The sequence below is a fragment of the Harmonia axyridis genome, chromosome 4 (genome assembly GCF_914767665.1).
Source record: "Harmonia axyridis chromosome 4, icHarAxyr1.1, whole genome shotgun sequence".
Lineage (NCBI taxonomy): Eukaryota > Metazoa > Arthropoda > Insecta > Coleoptera > Coccinellidae > Harmonia > Harmonia axyridis.
In genome coordinates this window covers 13,712,545-13,734,424 of record NC_059504.1, presented here as the reverse complement: position 1 = coordinate 13,734,424, position 21,880 = coordinate 13,712,545, and the positions used below count along the sequence as shown (strand labels likewise).

Sequence of the window (21,880 nt, the reverse complement as noted above, 5' to 3'; positions counted from 1 at the left end):
GCGCCCGAACTTTTCAATGGAAATTTGTTTTCCCGGGGAGAGGGAAAACGTTGAGGAAGACGTGCGCAGGGGCAGAGGGGGGAAAGGGCCCCGCGGATTGATATCCCGGTCAGATCGAGTCGCCCCTGATTGAGGCGAACGGGTGGGAGATCCGTCTTACGGGCCGGTTCGTTGGGAAATGCACGCTTTCCCGGTTTATCTGGAGAGATGCGAGATTTATAGGAGCACTCAACGGGCAATTCGACTTTGGGGGGCTTTGGTTGTCTTGGCGTTGGAACGTTCCATTTCTCCTCTCGTTTTCGGGGTCGCTATTTTTTTTTAGGTGGCTTCGCGCGCTTTGGGGACTTCTTCTTTTGCGGGTCGTTATCGGAAAACGTCGGGAGACGAATTGGTGGATGAGTTATATAATTGGGTTGTCAAATGGTGAATGCGCCGGTTCCAAAGAAAACATTATTAGTTAGCAATGGCATTTAGCGATAAATGGAAAATGCTAAACTGTCGAAAAAATCCTTCCACTACTCAGCAAAAACTTCAGGTTTTGTGTACTTCATCAAAGCGCATACCGTTGGAATTGATAGATGAGTTATAGAATTCAATTGGGTTGCTGAATGGTGGATGTGCCAGTTTCAAAATACACACTATTTTAAGCGATGGCATGACGTCAACGATCGATGAAAAATACCAATCTGTGAATACAATCCTACTACCCTGTACTTTCGGTTTTGTGTGCGTTTTCAAAGGTTTTCATACCGTTGGGATTGATGGATGAGAAAAAGAATTTAATTGGGTTACTGAATGGTGGATGCGCCACTTTCAGAGTTATCGCTCTATTATTTAGCAATGGCATGACGATGGAAAATGCCAAACTGTCGAGACAATCCTTTCACTACTCGGCACAAACTTCAGGCTTTGTATTCGTTTTCAAAGTGCATACCGTTGGAATTGCATGCCAACTGCTAAAAGAAACATACTATATTTCTACAATACGGTCTCAAACGATCGGGTATAACTGATTTCAATATAAAAGTTTAATTCAACGCTCCTCTTTATGTGAAAACAAATTTCCATCGTAATCTGAATTATAGTTCACGAGGTACGATTGAGATTTAAACAATTCAACTTGAGGAGTTTCCGTGTAAACTTTGCAATGTTTCATTTCTTCTATTTTTCGTGCTTTCAGTTTTTTTTAAGGTTAATCCACATACTTTGAGAAATTTTTTCTGCAAGTCGTTATCGGAAAACGTAAAAAAAAATGGATGTATAAAATTCAGTGGCGTTGCTATATGGTGGATGCGCCGGTTCAAAGTTTATCCTTTATTATTCAGTGATGGAATCACGTCATCAATCGATGGTAAATCTTCTGTCTACACTGTCGAAACAATTTTTTTTTCTGCTTCGCGATCGATTGACAATACAGACTTCATAAATTGACCAGTTTTGAGCAAGTTTCCAAAGTGAATACGGTTTGCATTTCGGATATGGCTTCCCTACATCATGCCACTGCTAAAATAATTATACTATACTTCTGAACGGTCTCAAAGGAATGAATATAGCTGACGTTATATCTGAATGTTTGATTAAACGCTTCTCTTTATGTACACACAAATTTCTATCGTAATCTAAGTATGGTTTCTAAGGTTCGGTTAAGATTCAAGCAATTTAACTTTAATAAAATTTGTGTTGTGTTGACGTTGGAATGTTCCATTTCTTCTCCTTTTTCGTGCTTGGAGTTTTTCAGATGGATTCGCTTTGAGAACTCCTTTTTTGGAAGTCGTTATTGGAACGTGTTGGAGTTCAAATTGAAGGATGATATTCAACGGCTTTTGTGAATGGTGGATGCACCTGTTTCAAAGTTTACCCCATATTGTTTTAGTGCTCATAAAATAAATTTTGGAGATGGTTCATTTTATACTGGAAGATTTAAATCAATATTTTCTTGAATTCTGATAAACAGGAGTATAGAAGAAGAAAAAAATTCAATCGAATGGTGTGTACGCATATCTCAAAGTTGACTATCATTTATAACATTACGTCAAAAAACGAATGAAAATGTCATCGCCAAACTGCCAAAACAATCATTTCACTGCTACAAAAGATTTATAAAATTCCGCACTGAAAAATATATTATGATTAGTTCAAATTCTTATGAAATGAATAAATTTATGAATGTGGATAAACATAAGTAAAGCATCTAAAAATTAAATTCAAAACAAAACAAAAATCAACAGTTCAAAGATGAATTCATACAAGAAAAATAAATTTCATATGAATTGCTAAATGGTGAATGCGTCGGTTTTTTTATATACACACAAAATTTCATCGATAAGCATATTTTCTGAGATGAAGTGATTGAGATTTTTAGGAGAAAGGGCAGTTAGACTTCAAAGGTTTTGCTGTTGGAACCTTTCATTCCTCCTCTCATTTTAGGGATTGCCATTTTTTCAGGAGGATTCGCCAACTTAGAGAATTTTTTTGTTGCAAGTCGTTATCGAAGAATGTTGACGAATTCGTAAAAGTGTAATAAAATCCAACAGCTTTTCGAAAAGGTGGATGCGCTTGCTCAAAGTTCACGGGAGAATAATAAAATTTCGAACAAAGCGCACTCAAGAACTCGAGCGTCTGTTCATCTGCACATTTACAACAGAAATTCCTTCCGTTCAGCACAGTTCACCTTCCAACGAGATGTCGACTATCCAGACATAGATCCCACTCAAACCTACTTGTTTTCCCAGATCTCTTCTCTTCTACATTTTTAGGTGAATTCGCCTACTTTTGGGAACTCCTTCTTTTGTGGGAGTCGTATCGGAAAACGTTAGGAGACGGATACGTGGAACAGTAATAAAATTCAATGGTTATGTTGTATGGTGGATGCGCTGGTTTTGAAGTTTAGTGGCGAATCGCAAAAGGAATCAGACCCTTTCGCATACTCATTCATACACAAAATGATTCTGCTCAAAGTAAGCTTCAGAGAAGAAGGAAGAGAGGGAATGAGATGATATATCCAATTTTCTAACAAATGGCTTTAAAGTCAAAAGAAAATATTATCTTCAACTAGATTTATTGGTAACATAATGACTTGTAGTGCTTCGATAAAATCTTGTGTTCTGTTCTTTTCTATTGCGAGCATAACCGTTACAGTAACAGACTGCAATCGGCGCATTCGCCATTTTGTGTCGAAAATTTCCCGTCTATTTTTTCGTGAATTCGCCCCTACGTTATCCTCTCACCCAGTTGCCGGATGAATCCGAGATTACAACAAGTCAATCCCGCCCCAGGCCCGGACTATCGATTGGTTCCCGCCTGTTCACCACCAACCCCTTTACGTCACCCAGTAACGTCACTACCGTTTTTACATTTCTACAGGTAGTTCATTCTTTTGTATTAGTTTTTCGTATTGGAATGTGGATTAAGTTTTACCATGAAATCAACACCGACAACTGGTTGTCAGAATGTCAGAAAAATCAAGCGATGTGTCAAGTTGCAGAATGTCGGTTGATGTTACAATGACAATTTTTTGACAGTTCTAACAACCAATCAAATTTTTTCATTTTGTGTCATATAAAACAATTTCAACCAATCATGTCATTATTACACTAATAATTGCATTCAGAGTGCAATTATCGATCACTATGACAACACGATTGAGTTTGACAACTTCGTTCCAAATACATTTCAAAACGTCACGATTTTCGATGCGTATGTTCCATGGAGTAATAAACATAGTTAGAGGAAGTATACTCAATTTTATATGTCCCCAACATGGTTAGATTACGTTGTCAGATTGTGATATATTTACAAATCCCCAATTTTACTATATCGTTATGAATGTATATTATATTGAATGAAATATATTTATTTGAGTGATTCCCGATTAAATATGCAAATTTGAATATTAGGAATCTGATATTTTTTCTTACTGTCGGATTTATAATAAGCAAAATATTTATTATTTTTTGTATCTACCTGTTGAAATCCAAGGTTTAACAACATTTGCTCTCCTAGTGTCATCGGTTGTTTCAAGTCGTTTGGCGCGCTTGAAGTTTGTTTTCTGAATTTCTGATATATTTAGGTATTCTTTTCAAGATATTTTGAGTTACTATGAAACTTTGATTCATTATGGGACATAAGAAGTCCGTTCTTTGGAGAGAAACTCGCGAATTGAGTGAAATATGGTATCACTGATATGTTTTCATTTCCGCGCACTTCTTGCCAAATTTGATAGTTCATATTGGCGACAAAATTTGCTCACTGAAAATGACATATGCTCCCTCTATCTATGTTTATAACTCTGAGGTATGTTCAAAGTATAACAAAGTACCTATAATTGCATTAATAAACAAAAATCACAGAAATACAACATACAATCACAAATATATTTGGAGAATATTTATGGATTTTTGATGCGAACGAAAATATGAATTGAATGAACATAGGATCTAAGAAGAATTGACGTTGATACTAAAAGATCGGGCAGTCAATATGAGGAAGAAAGACGGGACCAAATATAAAGAAGCAACGGTGAAGACAATGTGAAACGCTTTCTGCGAACTCTCGCAAAAAAGTACTATAAGGACCATAACATTATGATTGACCTGTTCAACAATATAGTATTTCAATCAGCCCGAGATGCCCACAATGCAATGGTAATAGATCATCTATAATAGAGAACAGCAACGAATCTTATGTTTAGTTAAATTGATTTAAAGTCATAAATTTTTTTATCAAAAAATTTTCCACCGAATATCCCTGGGGCATTGAGAAATGCCTCATAATTTTATGACAATTTTGTCAATCTCGTATCTTGGTAACTGTCTGAAGTCGAAAGCTGAGGGCTGGTACCGAGTAACAAGCTTTCGATTGTCATAAAATTATGTCGCCTATTATCAATGTCCTAGGGATAATACTGCTGATAATATTTTGTATTTTTTTACAGTTGAGAACAGATGTGATTTTTCAGAGGTATATATCGTCAAATCCAGCCTATAGAAAACTTTTTGTTCGGAATGACTATAATATATAAAAAATTCAGCCTATTTGACAGGAAAACACTTTTTCTAATAAAGTGCGCGGTATCCTTTCCCCACACATTTTGCTACACTTTTGGCAGAAAAATATGAAACACCCTGTATAAATACCACCCGGCCGTCGTCCAACCAGTCAAGACCTCGCGGATAATCCCCATCCTAGAAGTCGGGTCGACAATGGCCCCCCTTATCCATTCACAAAAAGCCAGCCGGGCGAAAACACAAAACGATTAGGGTCCGAGTGTAATGAAGCGAAAGCCAGCGTCCCGATGCTTACCGGCGACAGGCGTCCCGCCTTCGCGAGAAGGAATTACACCCGACTAAATTCGCTGATTTCGGAGACGTCGCAGCTGGGCCTAACAGTGCCAATTATAATATCATAAGGGCATGTAATTTTTCCGAGAGTAATCGGAAAAACACGTTGATAAGTAATATTTCAATAGGAATCATGAGTGCTGCACCTGCACGAATTCTTTTTGCTAACATAATATTACTTTGCATTGTGTTTTTTCGATTTTTGGCCGTCGAGGTGAAAGCATGGCCGGGATATCCCCATGATTTTCTGCGCTTGGGATTATCGTAATAAACCCATCTGAATTACCCCGTGAATCTCAGCTCAAATGCATCAATTGCGTTCGATAAAGATCTTCTGTGATTGTTTCAGTCGGTTTTATGAACTCATAATACACTACGCCGAGCTGGTCCCACTCAGCATGACCTTGGAACCGTGAATATTCGGTTTGGCCGACGACGAGAAAACATGACCAGGATATACCCATGATTTTCTGAACTTGGGATTATCGTTATGAATCAATTTTTCGTCTCCAGTCACAACTCGAAGCAGAAATACCTTTCGTCTTTGCCTTACAAGCAGATGTTCACAAGCAAACAAACGCCGTTCAACATCTCTCGGCTTCAACTCGTACAGCACTCAATTTCCTTGTTTCTGTATCATTCCCATGAATTACAGGCGTTTTGAAATGGCTTGTTGCGTCACTCCCAATGATCCTGCCAATTCTTGTTGCGTTTGACACGAGTCTTGATCAAGTAATGCCTCCAATTCTGCATCTTCGAAAACCTTCTCCCTTCCAACGCCATGCTGGTCTTCGACGTCAAAATCACCGTTTTCGAAGCGTTGAAACCACTCTCGGCACGTTCTTTCACTAATAACGGCCTCACCATATGTATTTTAGAGCATTCGATGAGTCTCAGCCGCAGATGTCTTCATATTAAAGCAGAAAATTGAAACCTCCCGCAAATGATGAGAATTTGACTTTTAAGCTGACATGCTTAATCGAGAATAACTTAATGATGCAGACACAAATAAACTTATATTTCGATGGCGTTATGTTCATAAATACCTAACCTTATTTTAGGACATCTATGATCTATTCATTTTTAACACCACTCACCGCTACAGCCATCTTTTCCAAAATTGTACACCTAAAATTGTGAATTTGAAAGCATATTGGGGCCACGTAAAAATTGCGTAATTTCCCTCTATCTATGTTTATTACTCTATGCCAAACATTCATCATTCTTCTACACCTAATAAAACAAAATACTATTCTCTGGTTCAGACGTCACGGTAACATGTTTCATCGAAATCAGCGAAGCAGTAACCTGAAATATTCGCTGGCGCATTCGCCATTTCGCAACTATACGTCGACATCGTTATCAAAATCGATTTGACTCTTTCCGAGTGCAACGAACATATTTTCATCGGGTTTTCGGCGTTTAACGTGCCCGCGGGATGTTTGTCAATCGAAATCAAGACTAATCCTCTTCATCTCGATCGACGAGCGTCCATAAACTACGTTGGCCGCGTGAATCTGGCCGTAATTAAAATCTTTGAATGGGAGCGAATCGCACCGGCAACGTTACGATCGAGCGGCACACGTGACTCGTCGCCAGGTCCTGACTAGGAATATTCCTAATACTCTGATATATTTCGTATCATTGCTCAAGATACAACTTTCGAACTTTCTGTACTCTCTAGGAATGAGTCCGTCAATGCTTGAGCTAGATGTTAGTCCTTTGGCGTACAACTTTGCTTCCGCTGTTTTTTTTTCTCCGAATTCGAGGCTTTATTGTAAAAAACTGGTTATACATTTATGATTCAATGTATTGTCTATCGCTGGCCACTACTTCATCCCATCTGTCGGACAGCGTACGAATCCCGCGTTGGAAAAACTGGTCATCTTTTGAAGCGATCCACGAATCGATCCAATTTTTTACTTCTTCATAAGACCGGCAGTGCTGGTCAGCCAGGCCGTGTATCATTGATCGAAACTAGTGATAGTCTGAGAGAGCAACTTCTGGAAAATACGGTGGGTGGGGTAGGACTTCCCATTTCGACGTTTCCAAGTATGTCTTGACTACTTTCGCAACATGGGTTGAGCATTGTCATGCTGTACAATCACTTATCATGTCTCTCGTTGTATTGCGATTCATAATAGACTACACCGAGCTGGTCCCACCAAATACTTAGGCATGACCTTGGAACCGTGAATATTCGGTTTGGCCGTCGACGTGGAAGTATGGCCGGGATATCTGCATGATTTTCTACGTTTGATGAACCCATTTTTTGTCTCCAGTTACAAGGCGATGTAGGAATCCCTTAAGTCTTTGCCTTGCAAGCAGTTGTTCACAAGTAAAGAAACGCCGTTCAACATCTCTCGGCTTCAACTCGTACGGCACCGAATTTCCTCGTTTCTGAATCATTGACATAAGTTTCAGGTGTTTTGACATGGCTTGTTGCGTCACTTCTAAAGATCTTGCCAATTCTTGTTGCATTTGACACTAGTCTTGATCGAGTAATGCCTCAAATTCTGCATCTTCGAAAACCTTCTCTCTTCCACCACCATGCTGAACTCCGACGTCAAAATCACCTTACTTGAATCCTTGAAACCACTATCGACACGTTTTTTCACTAATGGCCGCCTTATCATAGCTTTATGATACCATTCGATGAGCCTCAGCCGCAGATTTCTTAATATTGAAGCAGAAAATTAAATCCGGCCGCAAATGACGAGAATTTGGCTCGTAAGCTGACATGTTTAATCGGGAATAACTTTATGATGCAGACACAAATCGACTAATATTTCGATAGCGTTATGTTTATAAATACCAAAGCTAGCACTTACTGCTACAGCCATCTATTGCAAAACGGCGGAAGCAAAGTTGCACACCTAATAAATGGGTTGTCCAAGTGATCGTCTCTGGAAACAGAATATGTCGATTTGGTTGTTTCTATTGGCAAAATAGTCCACGTTCCACGGAGTGCCGATTTAGTTACCATCTTTGGCTGCAGTTACGCACATCTATAATTTATAAATTATCTTTCTTATGATTCGCATAGACCAGTGACCATATGGGGATTAATGAAAAAAGAATTTTTACTCGGTTTTAGTTCGATGTGTGACCGATTTTTTCTTGAAGTATCCCAGAATATCCCCTACAAGGGTTTTCCAGAAATTAATTAGGGAATTTATTGTCTTACCTGTTCGCGTTGGAATAAATCTCAGAATGCTAGTAACCGTCACTTTCATTACCCACGTGATGCCGCGTGGCGATTTGATCGCTCTTATTGCTAGAAGTTGTTTGCATCTTCCACATCTCATCAACAGAAATGGTTTGGGGAGTTATTAAGAGCCCTTTAAGAGAATTTGATCAAACACCGGCAAAGGATTCTAAAGTTATAGAGAAACTGAGGAGGTTTTCAATAATTTCGACGATGATGTTCGACAAAATTATGTGGAGCAAGATGAATATTTTGCGATTAAATCTATTCCACCAGTTACTTTCAAAGCCGGTAAGGAGACAGACGTCATCATTGTTATTACTAGTTGATCTTCAGGCAGAACATTTCCAAGTTCATCTAATAATCGTGCACTTCGATGCAACGATCATTTCATCATAGTTGATGACATAGTTGTTGCTAGTACATAACAAGTTGAGGAAAAGATTAATCCAATTATAACACAGTAGAATAACATAGTAGCATTAATGATGTGACCACAATAGTATATTCTAAGACAAGTTGCAGAATGGGCTCCTATTCCAACACGAATGCGAAATTCGAAAACGAGCGACGAAGGAGCGAGTTTTCGAACGCAAGAGTTGGAATTGCCTTCTGCAACGAGTATTAGACGATCTATTCTCTATTTCAGTCAAGTTTTGTGAAATATTGTCGAAATTCAATGAAAAATTCAAATTATACATCCTAGTGACTTTTGTATTGTATCTTGGCAGTTGGTGTGACTGTTACGGAATTTGAATATGAATCGTACGTTTCGAATTTTGAAATAATTCACAAATACGCATTGAATTCGTGAATTATGTCTGACGATATCGATTTAACACCACCAGAATTAAGAGAAATTGCGAATAAAGTTACGAATCATTTCACTATATCCAAATTATATTATATTGACAATTATTGACGTTTGTTGAAATTTGATAGGATTGGAAGTAAGTAGAGACAACTACAAAACGAAAAATATAACTGAAAACGATGCTGTAATGAGTTCATTACAGCACTGTTTTTAGAACTGTAATTAACTCATTACGATACTGAAGAGAGAAAATCTTTTCACGTCACGATTTATCTGAAGGAATCAACATCAAACTTCAATATAATCGCATAAATATTTTTTTCAAATCTAGGGTTTTGAAAGCGTGTGGCCCATATGGAAAAGCGTTTTTATGGCGTAGTTCATGTAAGATTGTAAAAACTTTACCCATAATTTAGAATTTGATATTTTATATTATCATTATCATTTTCTTCACCCCTATTAGTAGAAAAAATTCAATCCCATTCCACCTCCCAGCCGCGTATCGATTCCAGGTTAGAGCCCAAGCGACAAATTTAACCTTGTTATCGAATAGGTTTGTCAGCGAACCCCACACTGATAATTAGAAGGAAGATGCTTCCAGATAATCTGGATGCAGCTCGCTCCTCCAAGAAATAGGGTCAAGTGTGGCTCAACGCAGAATTGGACGCACACTTCACATAATTGCCTGCTACTTCGCCATCAAATTTTTCCTAATTCAAGATCTCCTTCCACATATGCTGTTTATCTCTCTGGAATCGCGGTTGGTGGGAATCCACTAGAGGCTAGAGGAGATCACTAAGTGATTCTTCGCTGAAGGTCGCTAAGGAGATGCTTGGGGCGCGTTCCTAGATCAAACGTCTGCTAGTTACTGTATCAACTGAATTTCGGTTGGCATTTCTGAATATATGTCATTAGTGTCAGTTTCCATGCACTCTTTATGTCGAACTTTTATTGGTATTAATTGTTATGTTTGATTTGTTTCTGGAGTAGCACTACTTTTATTAGAATTTTTCTCGTATAAACAAAAAACAAATCGCTATTCATTATTGTGATCATTATAATCATTTCAAATCGTATAATCGCCTTCTGCCGACTTTTTGATCTACTCCATGTACAGTGCATCCCATTTTGGGTGAGACAGCCAGGTTTCTCGCTTGTTATTTAAGATAGAGCCTTGCGGTTTTCACGTTCCTGTCCTACTTTTTCGTGAAACTCAAGTTGGTGTAATCAGATTTTGCATAACTGTTTCCGTTCAAGAGATACAGGGTGAACGTGAAAACCGCAAGGCTCTATCTTAAATAACAAGCGAGAAACCTGGCAGTCTCACCCAAAATGAGATGCACTGTACACTTTTGCTTCCGCTGTTTTTTCTCCGAAATTCGAGGCTTTATTGAAAAACTGGTTATATTTTCATAATTCAAAGTATTGTCCATCGCTGGCTACTACTTTCTCCCATTTTTTAGACAGCGTACGAATCCCGCATTGAAAAAACTGGTCATCTTTTGAAGCAATCTACGAATCGATCCAAATTTTTACTTCTTCATAAGACCGGAAGTGCTGGTCAGCCAGGCCTTGTGCCATTGATCGAAACAAATGATAGTCCGAGTGAGCAACGTCTGGATAATACGGCGGGTAGGGTAGGACTTCCCATTTCAACGTTCCGAGTATGTCTTGACCACTTTCGCAACATGGGGTCGAGCATTGTCATGCTGTAAAATCACGTTATCATGTCTTTCGTTGTATTGTGGCCATTTGTCTTTCAATACTCGGCTCAAACGCATCGATTGCGTTCGAGTACGATCGCCTGTGATTGTTTCAGTCGGCTTAAGAAACTCATGATACACTATGCCGAGCTGGTCCCACCAAATACTGAGCTTGGCCTTGGAACTGTGAATATCCGGTTTTACCGTCGACGTACAAGAATGGTCTGGATATCCCCATGATTTTCTGTGCTTGGGATTATCATAATCAACCCATTTCTCGTCTCCCGTCACAATTCGATGCAAAATCCCATCCGTCTTTGTCGCGAAAGCAGCTGTTCAGAAGCAAAAAAACGCTGTTCAACATCTCTCGGCTTCAACTCGGCACCCAATTTCCTTGTTTCTGAATCATTCCCATGACTTTCAGGTGTTTTAAAGGGCTTGTTGCGACATTCTTAATGATCCTGCCATTTCTTGTTGCGTTTGACTTCAGTCTTGATCAAGTAATGCCTCCGATTCTGCATCTTCGAAAGCCTTCTCTCTTTCACCGCTATGCTGGTCTTCGACGACAAAATCACCGTTCTTGAAGCGTTGAAACCACTCTCGGCACGTTCTTTCACTAATAGCGTCCTCACCATAGATATTTGAGAGCATTCGATAAGCCACAGTCTCAGATTTCTTCAAATTAAGGTAGAAAATGAAAACCTCTCGCAAATGACGCGAATTTCGTCAGCTGACATCTTTAATCGAGAGAATAACTTCATGATGCAGACACAAATCGAATAATTTTTCGATGGCGTTATGTTTACGAATAGCTAAGCTTATTGTATGACATCTACGATATATTTATTTCGACTACCACTTACCGCTACAGCCATCTATTGCAAAACGGCAGAAGCAAAGTTGTACACCTAATACAAATCATCTTAAAAGGCAGATCATGCGTTTCCATTTTATCCATATTTCAACAATCACTGGTTCATCACCCGGTTGTTAAAGGGGTTCCACAGGGTCCGATCTTGGAACCCATAATTTTCTAATTATACTCAGAAATGCTTCTCATTGGTGCCCTATTTGAACGATCGAACTGTTTCAGATCTGAAGATACCATTGACGGGCCGACAGAAGCTGAGGTCCTCCCACGTCGGAGAAGAAGACTGCTGCTACACCCATTGCGGTTCGCCAGGAAGGGGAGGAGGCGGAACAATGGAATTGTGTGAACACTGCCCAGGCCGGCCCGGCAAAGAGGAAAAAGAAGAAACGTCGATCGCGACCAGGACTCACCGCCGTACCAGTGTTTTAATATGGACCGCGTGGATTGTCGCGCATGCGCCAAACCAAATCAAAGACCTTTTAAAATGTTTGTTAGTTATGTGCGCGATAAGTGTAAGGACAACGCTTACTTGGACGAAAAACGCGTGCAGATCGTGCTCATAGAATTAGGGGAATTTAGACGATTTGTGTTCTTACCGACGACACCCTGCCGCTCTATGCGCCTCGCATCCACAGAATAAAATCTATAAAAATGCAACGACTCTTGATCTGATAGATTTTGTCCAATCGTGTACAATGAAGGGGTCTTGTTCACTTATTAAGGGTCCTTGTATCCACACCACTTAATTCCCTTCTTTAATTCGTTATTAACACGTGGATATTGTCTAGGAGCTGCGTTGGCATCCCTGAATATCTGTCATTTGGTGACTGTTTTCTTACGTAGTCAGTAAGCCATGGTATGAGCGATACTCCGTTTGCCGAAAAAAAACTAGACTAACACCTTCAAACAAAAACTGTGTGAATGTGCGAGAACTATTACTATAGTCTATTCTCTTGAAGTATGAAATGACGTCACACCTAGTGATATTTTGGTACCAACCAAAAACTTCTTGTCACTACTAGTACTTGAAGCATTCACACACCTGAGATTTTTGCTCACCCTACACTTTCGAATTTAACATTTTTAGTTTGTTCTTTCAAAATTGATTTGGTTTAGTAACTCGAATAATATAACAATATGCAATAACATCCAAATTATACGGTTTTTCAAAATCTAACTCAAAATTCGAAGAGACAACATTTGCTGATGTTGAATTTATGGTAGAACTTGGATTAAATCCAGTCTTCGATTCTGGAAGACATTTTAAGACGTCATTACACTGCTGAGATGAGTACACTATACTAATATATTATGTTCACGGATGCCAACATAACAAGAATATCAAATATGACAGCAAATTGATGTCACCTGTCAAGCTCAATCAAACGCACCCCTTGTGGGACACATATATTCTTCAACATACACTGAAACATTCTTTGAGCTCCTAGATTATCTCATTTGTAACCTAATGTCCGATATGGCTAAGTCATTTGTTTTTTTTTTGGATCGAGTTTTTCTATTAAATGCATCGAATTACCCTGTCCACCAGTTTTGCGTTTCAAGGTCAACGCGTCACAGCCCCAAATAGGACACAAGCAGGCCTAGGTTCCTTATTTCGGCAGCTTGATCTGAACGGATGAGATTGAAAATATTTTGTTATAAGATATCTATATTATATGTAATATATATATGATAAAAGGAGTTTGGTTTAACGACCAAATATGTACAATTGAAATACCTTTGATATTCAAAGGACCTAATATTTATTATTCATAGAGATGCGATGCTCATAGAGTAGGTTGTGGATTTTTAGAAGGGTTATATCCTAAAGCACATAGATTTGTAAACGACTGCAAGTCTAGTCGAAAATATATCGTTGTCAATTGAAATATCAATGATTTTCACTTTGTTTTACCTGAAATTCACAAATATATCGTTTAAAGATATATATTTCTGATCTGCTACGTCACGAACTTGAAAATTTTTCCGCAGAAATGTCTGTATTGTTAGTATTGTCAAAACAAGGCAGTTTTCGATTCATTTCGAAGTTATTTCCTCCACGAAAAGCCTAGAAAAGTCATCGGAAAAACATATTATCGGGATATAAAGCGACTTCTCAATAGCAAACTTATTATAGACATCAATAGAACTTCAACGGCAATCCAAGGGAGATTTTATGAGATGTAATAAAATATCATAGGATGGCAATAGCAGAAATTAATTATTTTTCGAATGAAATGTTGGGAAATTCCAAATCTAGGGCGAGCTGAAGAATAATTTCACCACAGATTTTCAGATTTAATAGATATCAATACCTTTCGATTTCCAGAATTGACGAAAATATATTGAGAGGATGGCCATTTAAAATTCGTTTCATGTCCACTTGGTTTTTCACTACCTCACTGAATAAATAAATGAGGAATTGCAATTTCAACATCACTCGGTCTATGACAAAATTTGAAATTTTTGACAGATAGTGACATTTGAATGAATTTCAATAATGCATCATAGAAATTCTCTGTCTAAAAACAATGTTGACAATACAGAAAAAATAAATACTGATTCCATAACCATTTTGTTGATATTTTTATTGACCGCATAAGTGCATATTCATATTGAAACGGTTCAAACAATTGTAATTGTAAGTTTTAAATGGAAGTTCCAATACTGTGAGCATATGAAGGCCAATCACTGTGTTTCGCAACGTAAGACGCAAAGAGTAAGAACATTGGCACAGTAGTATGTAAAAAAAGTTGTAGACGTTTTTGTGGACAAAATATTTAAATTTCAAACTGTCTCAGGAAATTTTGGCATCAAAACTTTGTTGTAATTTTTCGAGAGACGTGACTCGAACCAAAAGAGACCTTTTTTGCTACAATGTCATCCTTGTGTATGCTAAAAGTTCAATGTATGATATGAGAACACAGAGTTCAGTTACCTAACAGTTGTACATCTATCCCTCCATTCATGTATTTATTTTGGTTCTTCCCTTCAATGGAAACATTGATATTGTTTGGTTCGTTTGATGTTGAGATAAAAAAAAAATATCTTCCTGTCTGGTGTACCTAATTTCTCTGAAGCACTTGAAGTGATTTGACGAATTCTAAGATTTTGTAGCTATAATTTTAATCAGGGTATCGTACATCAAAGCAATTAGTTCAAAAACGTGGTGAAAACTAACATTTCATTGGAACCTTTTTCGAGAGAATAGGATATGATGTCTATTAAGTAGACGAATATTTGATTAACATTTTTCAGTAGCGAATACTAAAACTATTCTAGCTACAGGTAAGAACAGATGAATTCCAAAATTCATTTTTATATTTAGAAATTCGATAAATAAAAAAAATGTTTAGTTGACACTGTCCACTGTTTGTGTGAGTATGTTTTAGTACAGAGAAATCAAAATATAATATAATACAAAATATCGTATATAAGTGAGACGACTTTTGCGTAGTAAATTTAGATTCGTTCGCAAAAGCGAAGATGTCGCTAGTGGTCTCATGTTACTAGTTGTGTTCGTTAGAGGTCTTATACATACTCAGCCGAACAGTCATATGCTTAGATAAGGTGCCCGTTTTGTGGTAATATGAGACAGAGCCTTATATCAAAACAGCTCAGATCCACAATCAACAATCGTCCCTGTTCCCAAACTACTAAATCAAATATTTCAAGTTCCTAATAATTTGGCCAAAATCGCAGACATCTTGTTTGATCAATACTCCAATATGCCTGTAACATTTGAGATGCCAACGTAGAAGAATAGCGATCGAATTTAGTAGTTTGGGAAATCGAGTTTCAAATTTTAAATAAAACAACTAATTTTACTTCTGTCACCATCAGAAATGTCATGATATTACATTGACTATAGATTTATATTCTTTTTCTTATTGTTGTCATCGAAGTTGTCATGGTATACCTGAAGTGACAGAAGCTTATAGCATCTAAGAGCTGAGCCTTAAAACGCAATATAGTCAGGATGAATGTAAACTTTATAAATATTTCACTATCGATGTAATTAACATGTCTACCTTTTCAATATTATAGGTATAAATGATCCCGATGTATCTAAGCATATTTCAGTTGGGATGTTCAAACTGTATAAACTTATCAAACGTTTCCATCAAAAATACTTGTATCTACCCAATTGTAAATTTTGAATGTTCTGATATATTTTAGAGATTTATAGATTTATAGCGTTTCAGTTCAGTATAAATCAGATATAGGATCAGAGAAACAAAAGTATACAAGAAGTGTTCTTTGTATTACGTTTTTATTTTCACATTTGAATGTCAATTGTACGGAATTTTGTAAGATATCCTTTGTGATCTGTACCCTATGGGAAATTAATTTGACAGTATTGTAAAGCTAGTGGCCTCAGTCGCAGAAGACTTGCCAGGAAGTTTCCAAACATTCTACGGTTCGAATATCTGACTCGTTTCTATCCACTTTCGGTATTTTCATTATATAATAGTCATGTGTTCTTTTTAGTTTAATAGCTCAATAATGAGAGTTGCCTTCAACAATGCAAGAGAGATTATGAATATGATTTTAAAATGAAAAATGATAATAATAAAATATTGTAGATTAAACGTAGGTTAAATGGAGCATGTTGATATGTACTGTTTTTTTTAAGCTGTTCGATTGTGTTTTTTTCTATGCTCAATTTTTACGATCTATTCCACAGGATGTTTTATTAGGTTCAAATAACGCTCACGAATATCTATGAAAATTACTCGAATTTATGGTTTTCAACAGAACTATTGAAGGTACTCCAAAATTTTGCCGTTACCATTATGTAATCAAACTCTCTAATTATTAATTTCAAATTATTAATTTTTCATTGTATTTTGTATTTACCCGATGAACTTTCAGCTACCTGGCTATTAATTATATAATAGTAGGCAGCCTTTTGTATAGTATCTGAGATTTTTGCATTTGGTTTCAATTTTTTTCAACGATAAATCTAATTTTTTCATTTGATAAATCTCATTTGACTTAATTAAAATGAGAGAAATAAAGGACGCAGGAAAACAAATCGCAATAATAATGAATTTGAGAACCATTTTTGCTTGATATTTTGGATAATTTTCTCTGCTTTGCATTGTTGTATTATTGTTGATGTTAAAAATATATATTATATACTTATTGTTGCTAGGGCTAGCGTTGTTGTTGTTACTTATATTCAAGAAATAGTTAAATATATTTTTGTTCATTTAATGAATTTTTCATATAATATACATAATGAATAGTAATATAAAATACTAGAAGTTATGTATAAAATGAGACGAAACTCTAAAGGAAATAAATTTGCACAAATATAAATAGTTGCCTAGATATATAGATAGGTATAGTAATTGCTTAATTATTTCAGAAGTTGGTATAAACTTAAGCAGTTACTCGTCTATGTATGTGTATGAAAGATATTTAAAAATTTTGCGAAAAATGACTGAATGAATTTTGTAAAAACCAATTGTTGTTACTAGTGTAAATATTAAGGAATTTTAAGAACCTCAGACCTAAGGTTTTAACTGGTAACTCCAGATTTTATATGACGTCATTCATCTGTATATATCATATGGATGTATGTTTTGTGTAAAATTATGTGTTGATGTCCTATGTGCCCCATCGTTTTATATTTCGAAACGTTTATTAACAACAATCTAACTCATATCAGTATTTTATATAAGGTGGTTTTATGTAATTTGAATGTATAACTAACTAAGAACTCATGAGCAACTGCTACTAGATTAGAGATAAATATAACAAATTATCTGGGATATAGATATAGTAATGAGTAATGAAATTCAATGTCTGTTCATATATTGGAGAACCGCAGCAAATTTCACCTGGTGCTCAAATATAACTGACATTAGGTACATAATGACAAATGACTACTTCTAAAATCGAAGCAGGTGTGCCATCTTCTACCAACCAATATCATAGAGTTAGAAGATCAAAACAATGTTAATCATTAGCCTCAGCATGTGGTGAGATTTGCTGTGCATGGATTTTATTGAAATAGTGAAACTGCAATAAACCGTATCCTCAATAAACAAATTTGTGCCGATACTTTAAAAAGTAGCCAATTTTAAAGATGATTCAGGTTCCACAATACATGAACAGCCTATGCCTACTATGCTCCAATTGCGTTCCATTTTTTCTAAATAATTTTCTGTGTTATATCTGATAACGATCAAATAATTGTAACCTTATACCTCATTGATAGGTAACTCGTATGTTACCTCTCAAACTTTGCACTTATTGATCAATGTTTAGATATACTTTTTTATAATAATAGCGAATATACGTGTTTTGTTGAGTGGAGCTCGAGTGAAACTCAACATTATTTATTTAGGTGTAAAGCAGTTGCTTGTGATAAATTCTAAGTGTCACCTTTGAGAATGGGGCACCAATGGAAATTCTCCGTGAAATTTTCGCTAGAAACGAGTCAGAAATTTGTCAGTAAGGTGTTTTCGTTGGAAGTGTAAATAAGTTTGTGTTGCTCGAACAATTTGAGACAAACTGAAATATAGCTGAATTTATCCTTCCATCGATGAATTTTTGTGGAAACGTTGTGTGTATAGTGATTAAGTTCAAAGTTGAAGAAATTAAAATAAGAGTAATATATAAGACACTGAACATTGTTTTTCAGGTTGATTTTTTTTATTAGTGAAAAGTATTATAAATATTGAAAACGATAAAATAAAAAATTCAAACTAGTATTGTTTGATGTTGTTTATAGATACAGTTGACAATAAAGGCCATTTGGGGTGATTTCTCTTAGTAATTTAGTGATTTAACAATCTCTTCAGAGAATCCCAATTCCATATGGGGCCAAAAAAATCCAATGTCAAAACTTTCAAATAATGACGGCACCTCTATGAGATGCCACAGTATAGGAACTCGATAGTTCCTATACTGTGGAGATGCCTTAGAAAACTTAACGAAAGAGTTTATTACGGCGGTTAGGTTATGTTAAGATGCATAGAAAACCTGGTGTGTATACTTATACCGGTGAAACTTTCAGAGAAAACGGGAGATTTTTCTTATTTATACCTACTTGCATTCGAGGGATCGCGTCTGTTTCAGATGGCGCATACATCGTTTATATTCGACATTTCTCTCGATTCTCGGCTTTCGTGACCTTTGAGTACAGTGAACTCTTCAGTTCACTGTTTGAGTAACAATAATATTTTATATTCTATGCTAATAACAATCTTCTATACTCTGTCATTATATTCCATTCATTTCATTAAAAATTCGATAGGAACTGAATTGTAATTTATTGTGTAAGTTTGTGAAGTCTAAAATCAGTATTTCATTTTTAAACAGCGCCAGGCAGTTGCGGGAATTCGAACATTATTTTTGAAGAGCGCCACCTTACAGATCTCTGGTGAAGCAGAACACCAAAGCAACAGGTGGATATCTCAAAAATTCTAAAACAAAATCGAATCAGTACACACCATAGATAAGGGGTCCAACGTTTGTATTTATAATAGACCTAATATCACAGACTAATCTGTGCTAATATCATATAATATTAGGTCTATGGTATTTGGTGTATGATATTAGGGTCTATGGTATTTATCTATGGTACAGACACCAGGGATTCTATGCATCTTAGGTTATGTTATAGTTGTTTTCACATAACCTCAAATTTCACAACATGAAATCAGTGGAAAAATAAGAACAAATATATCCACTACTACGTTTTTTTCATAAATAAACATGGAAACCTTTACCGAAGCGGAACTAGAAATCCCTCCTTGTAAATATGAATGTGAGTTAACTTATTGACATACCTCGATTTATATGGACTAACCTATTCTGTTTTCAGACCTAGATCATACAGCTGATGTACAGTAAGAAACATTGTTACTGTAGGATTGTATAAATGATTAACGTAATACATTTTTAGGATTCATTCCTGGGGTAACTCCTTGAAAGAAACATTCGAGCAATGTGGAATGGCCATGTATGGTTACATGACTGAGCTTCCTTCCGTCGAAATTAAACAGTGTGTCGAGATTGAAGCAGATGGACATGACTTGGAAAGTTTATTGTACAAATTTTTGGATGAATTATTGTTTTTATTTAGTTGTGAACCATATTTGATATGTAAAAAAATTGAAATTACACAATTTATAATTGAAGGAGAAGATATGAGAATCAAATGTAAATGTTACGGTGAAGAATTTCAGATTGGAAAGCACCCCCAAGGAACAGAAGTAAAAGCTATCACATATTCTGCAATGCAAATCATTAATGATCCTGATAAAAATGATTTTCAAATATTTGTTATCATCGACATTTAACTCTGATGTTTTTCCTGTTTTTTACATATTAAGTAAAATATTTTAATCTGAATGGTCACATGAACTGAAGTATTATTTCAACTTTTTTCCCATTGTTCAAAGAGATTTCCAAACATTTTTATTTCGACTACTATTGTTAATAAGATTAAACTAACTTAAATTCCTCGCATAGCGCATCCACCATATGTTGGAATTGTGGATTCAGCTATTCTCGATATCAATAAATTTAGTTTTTAGATTCATGACATCATACATTTGAATAACATTCTGTTGAGCACTCTTTCACAGATTAATCCACCAAGTGAAATAAAACAAAATTATTCCCACAAATTTTAATATTAACAATTGTTTTGCATTTCTAGTGATCACAGATCGAATTATAAAAACTTGGAAATAATTTTTGTTAATATTCGTTTTATTTTATTTGATAAAGTATTCCCTCGATTTAGGACCGCATACAAAAAATAGATCAATCTATCAGTATTCAATAATATACGAAGAAAAAAATTTTTTTTTGTTTATTCTGGCTTAGTGGAGCATATTGAAAAATATCTTAAATCTAATTTTTCTGAATTCAAATAGGTTCAGTTCTCTAGAAATGCCTGATAACTTGAGACACCATGTATATGGAATAACAGTTTAAAGCTTCGTGCATAGTTTTGTATTGATATAGTCTTCAGAAACTTCAAATAGAAAATCAAAAAAATAAATGGAAAAAGCAAGAAGAAGTCAAGAACTTTTGAACGCTCAATAATTCCTGCGCCCTTAGAGACCACATAAACAGGGTGATTCGTTACGTCGTTTCAAGAAAAAAAGGTCTTACGAAGTCCGGAGTTGCTTCGTTTCCGAGATACAGGGCGTTGAAGCACAGTATAGGAACTATACTGAGGTTGAAGTTTAAAAAAACCGTAAGTATTCATGAATTATGGGGAATACTCTCAAACCAATTCGGTTGAAACTTGGTGAAGTTATTTGAAGCAATGAGGCTCTTATTTAGCTCTAAGTAGATTGAAATTATTAGGTCCAGTGGCGTCTCAGTCGGTACAACAGCCAATAATATTGAGGAAAAAAATACTTTTCTAGTTTTTTAAATTTTTAAGATTGAGCTACTACAAATACAACTTTTTGGTCTCTTGTATTTTCTTCATATCATCATATCTTCGTTTTTGTGAAAAACAACTGGATAGTTTTTAGAATTAAAATGACTTAGAGAAGCACTTTCTTATGTTTCGTACCGTAGTTAGCTACCTGTTTACCTACCTATAATGTGTCCCTAATAAGGTCCTAGCGCGGATCCATAAGAGGGGAAGAAAATGGGGGAACGTGTTCCCGGGCCCCCTCCAAAATATTACTGCCCTCCTACTAGAATTTGACATCATTATCATTATTCAGCCCTGAAACGTCCAATGCTGAACTTAGGCCTCCCCAAGATATTGCCATCCTTCTGTGTTCTGCGCGGTTGCCATCAATTCGGGATACTAAGGCTAAAATGATTACAAAATCACTAAAAATTTAATTTGACTCAATTTCTGAAACAAAAATGTCTGAAAGTCCCCCCTTCCTTTTGCTCTCCTTGTGTCATCGTTGTTTCACGTCGTTTGGCGCGTTTGAAGTTTGTTTTCCGAAT

General features: G+C 36.2%; 2 protein-coding genes across 2 annotated transcripts in view; both read left to right on the top strand.

The window, feature by feature from the left end:
* Nucleotides 1-18,658, top strand: part of LOC123677705 — a 163,951-nt gene extending 145,293 nt beyond the window's left edge. The window contains exon 3 of the mRNA XM_045614388.1: nt 12,158-18,658. Coding sequence (XP_045470344.1) covers nt 12,158-12,498 — 341 coding nt within the window. The 3' untranslated portion in view covers nt 12,499-18,658. The remainder of the gene's footprint in view (nt 1-12,157) is intronic.
* Nucleotides 18,659-19,547: 889 nt separating this feature from the next.
* On the top strand, nt 19,548-20,314 carry LOC123677694 (protein archease-like). Its single transcript, XM_045614373.1, has 3 exons — nt 19,548-19,718; nt 19,776-19,800; nt 19,857-20,314. The coding sequence occupies exons 1-3, from the start codon at nt 19,667-19,669 to the stop codon at nt 20,251-20,253; spliced, it is 474 nt and encodes a 157-aa protein (XP_045470329.1). The 5' UTR covers nt 19,548-19,666; the 3' UTR covers nt 20,254-20,314.
* The last annotated feature ends 1,566 nt before the right edge of the window (nt 20,315-21,880 follow it).

Excerpts from the sequence above, each read along its gene's own strand:
- LOC123677694 (XM_045614373.1), top strand. The coding sequence starts at position 19,667 with ATGGAAACCTTTACCGAAGCGGAACTAGAAATCCCTCCTTGTAAATAT. Across the intron at positions 19,719-19,775 it reads CCCTCCTTGTAAATATGAAT|ACCTAGATCATACAGCTGAT; the intron begins GTGAGTTAACTT and ends TTCTGTTTTCAG. Across the intron at positions 19,801-19,856 it reads GATCATACAGCTGATGTACA|GATTCATTCCTGGGGTAACT; the intron begins GTAAGAAACATT and ends ATACATTTTTAG.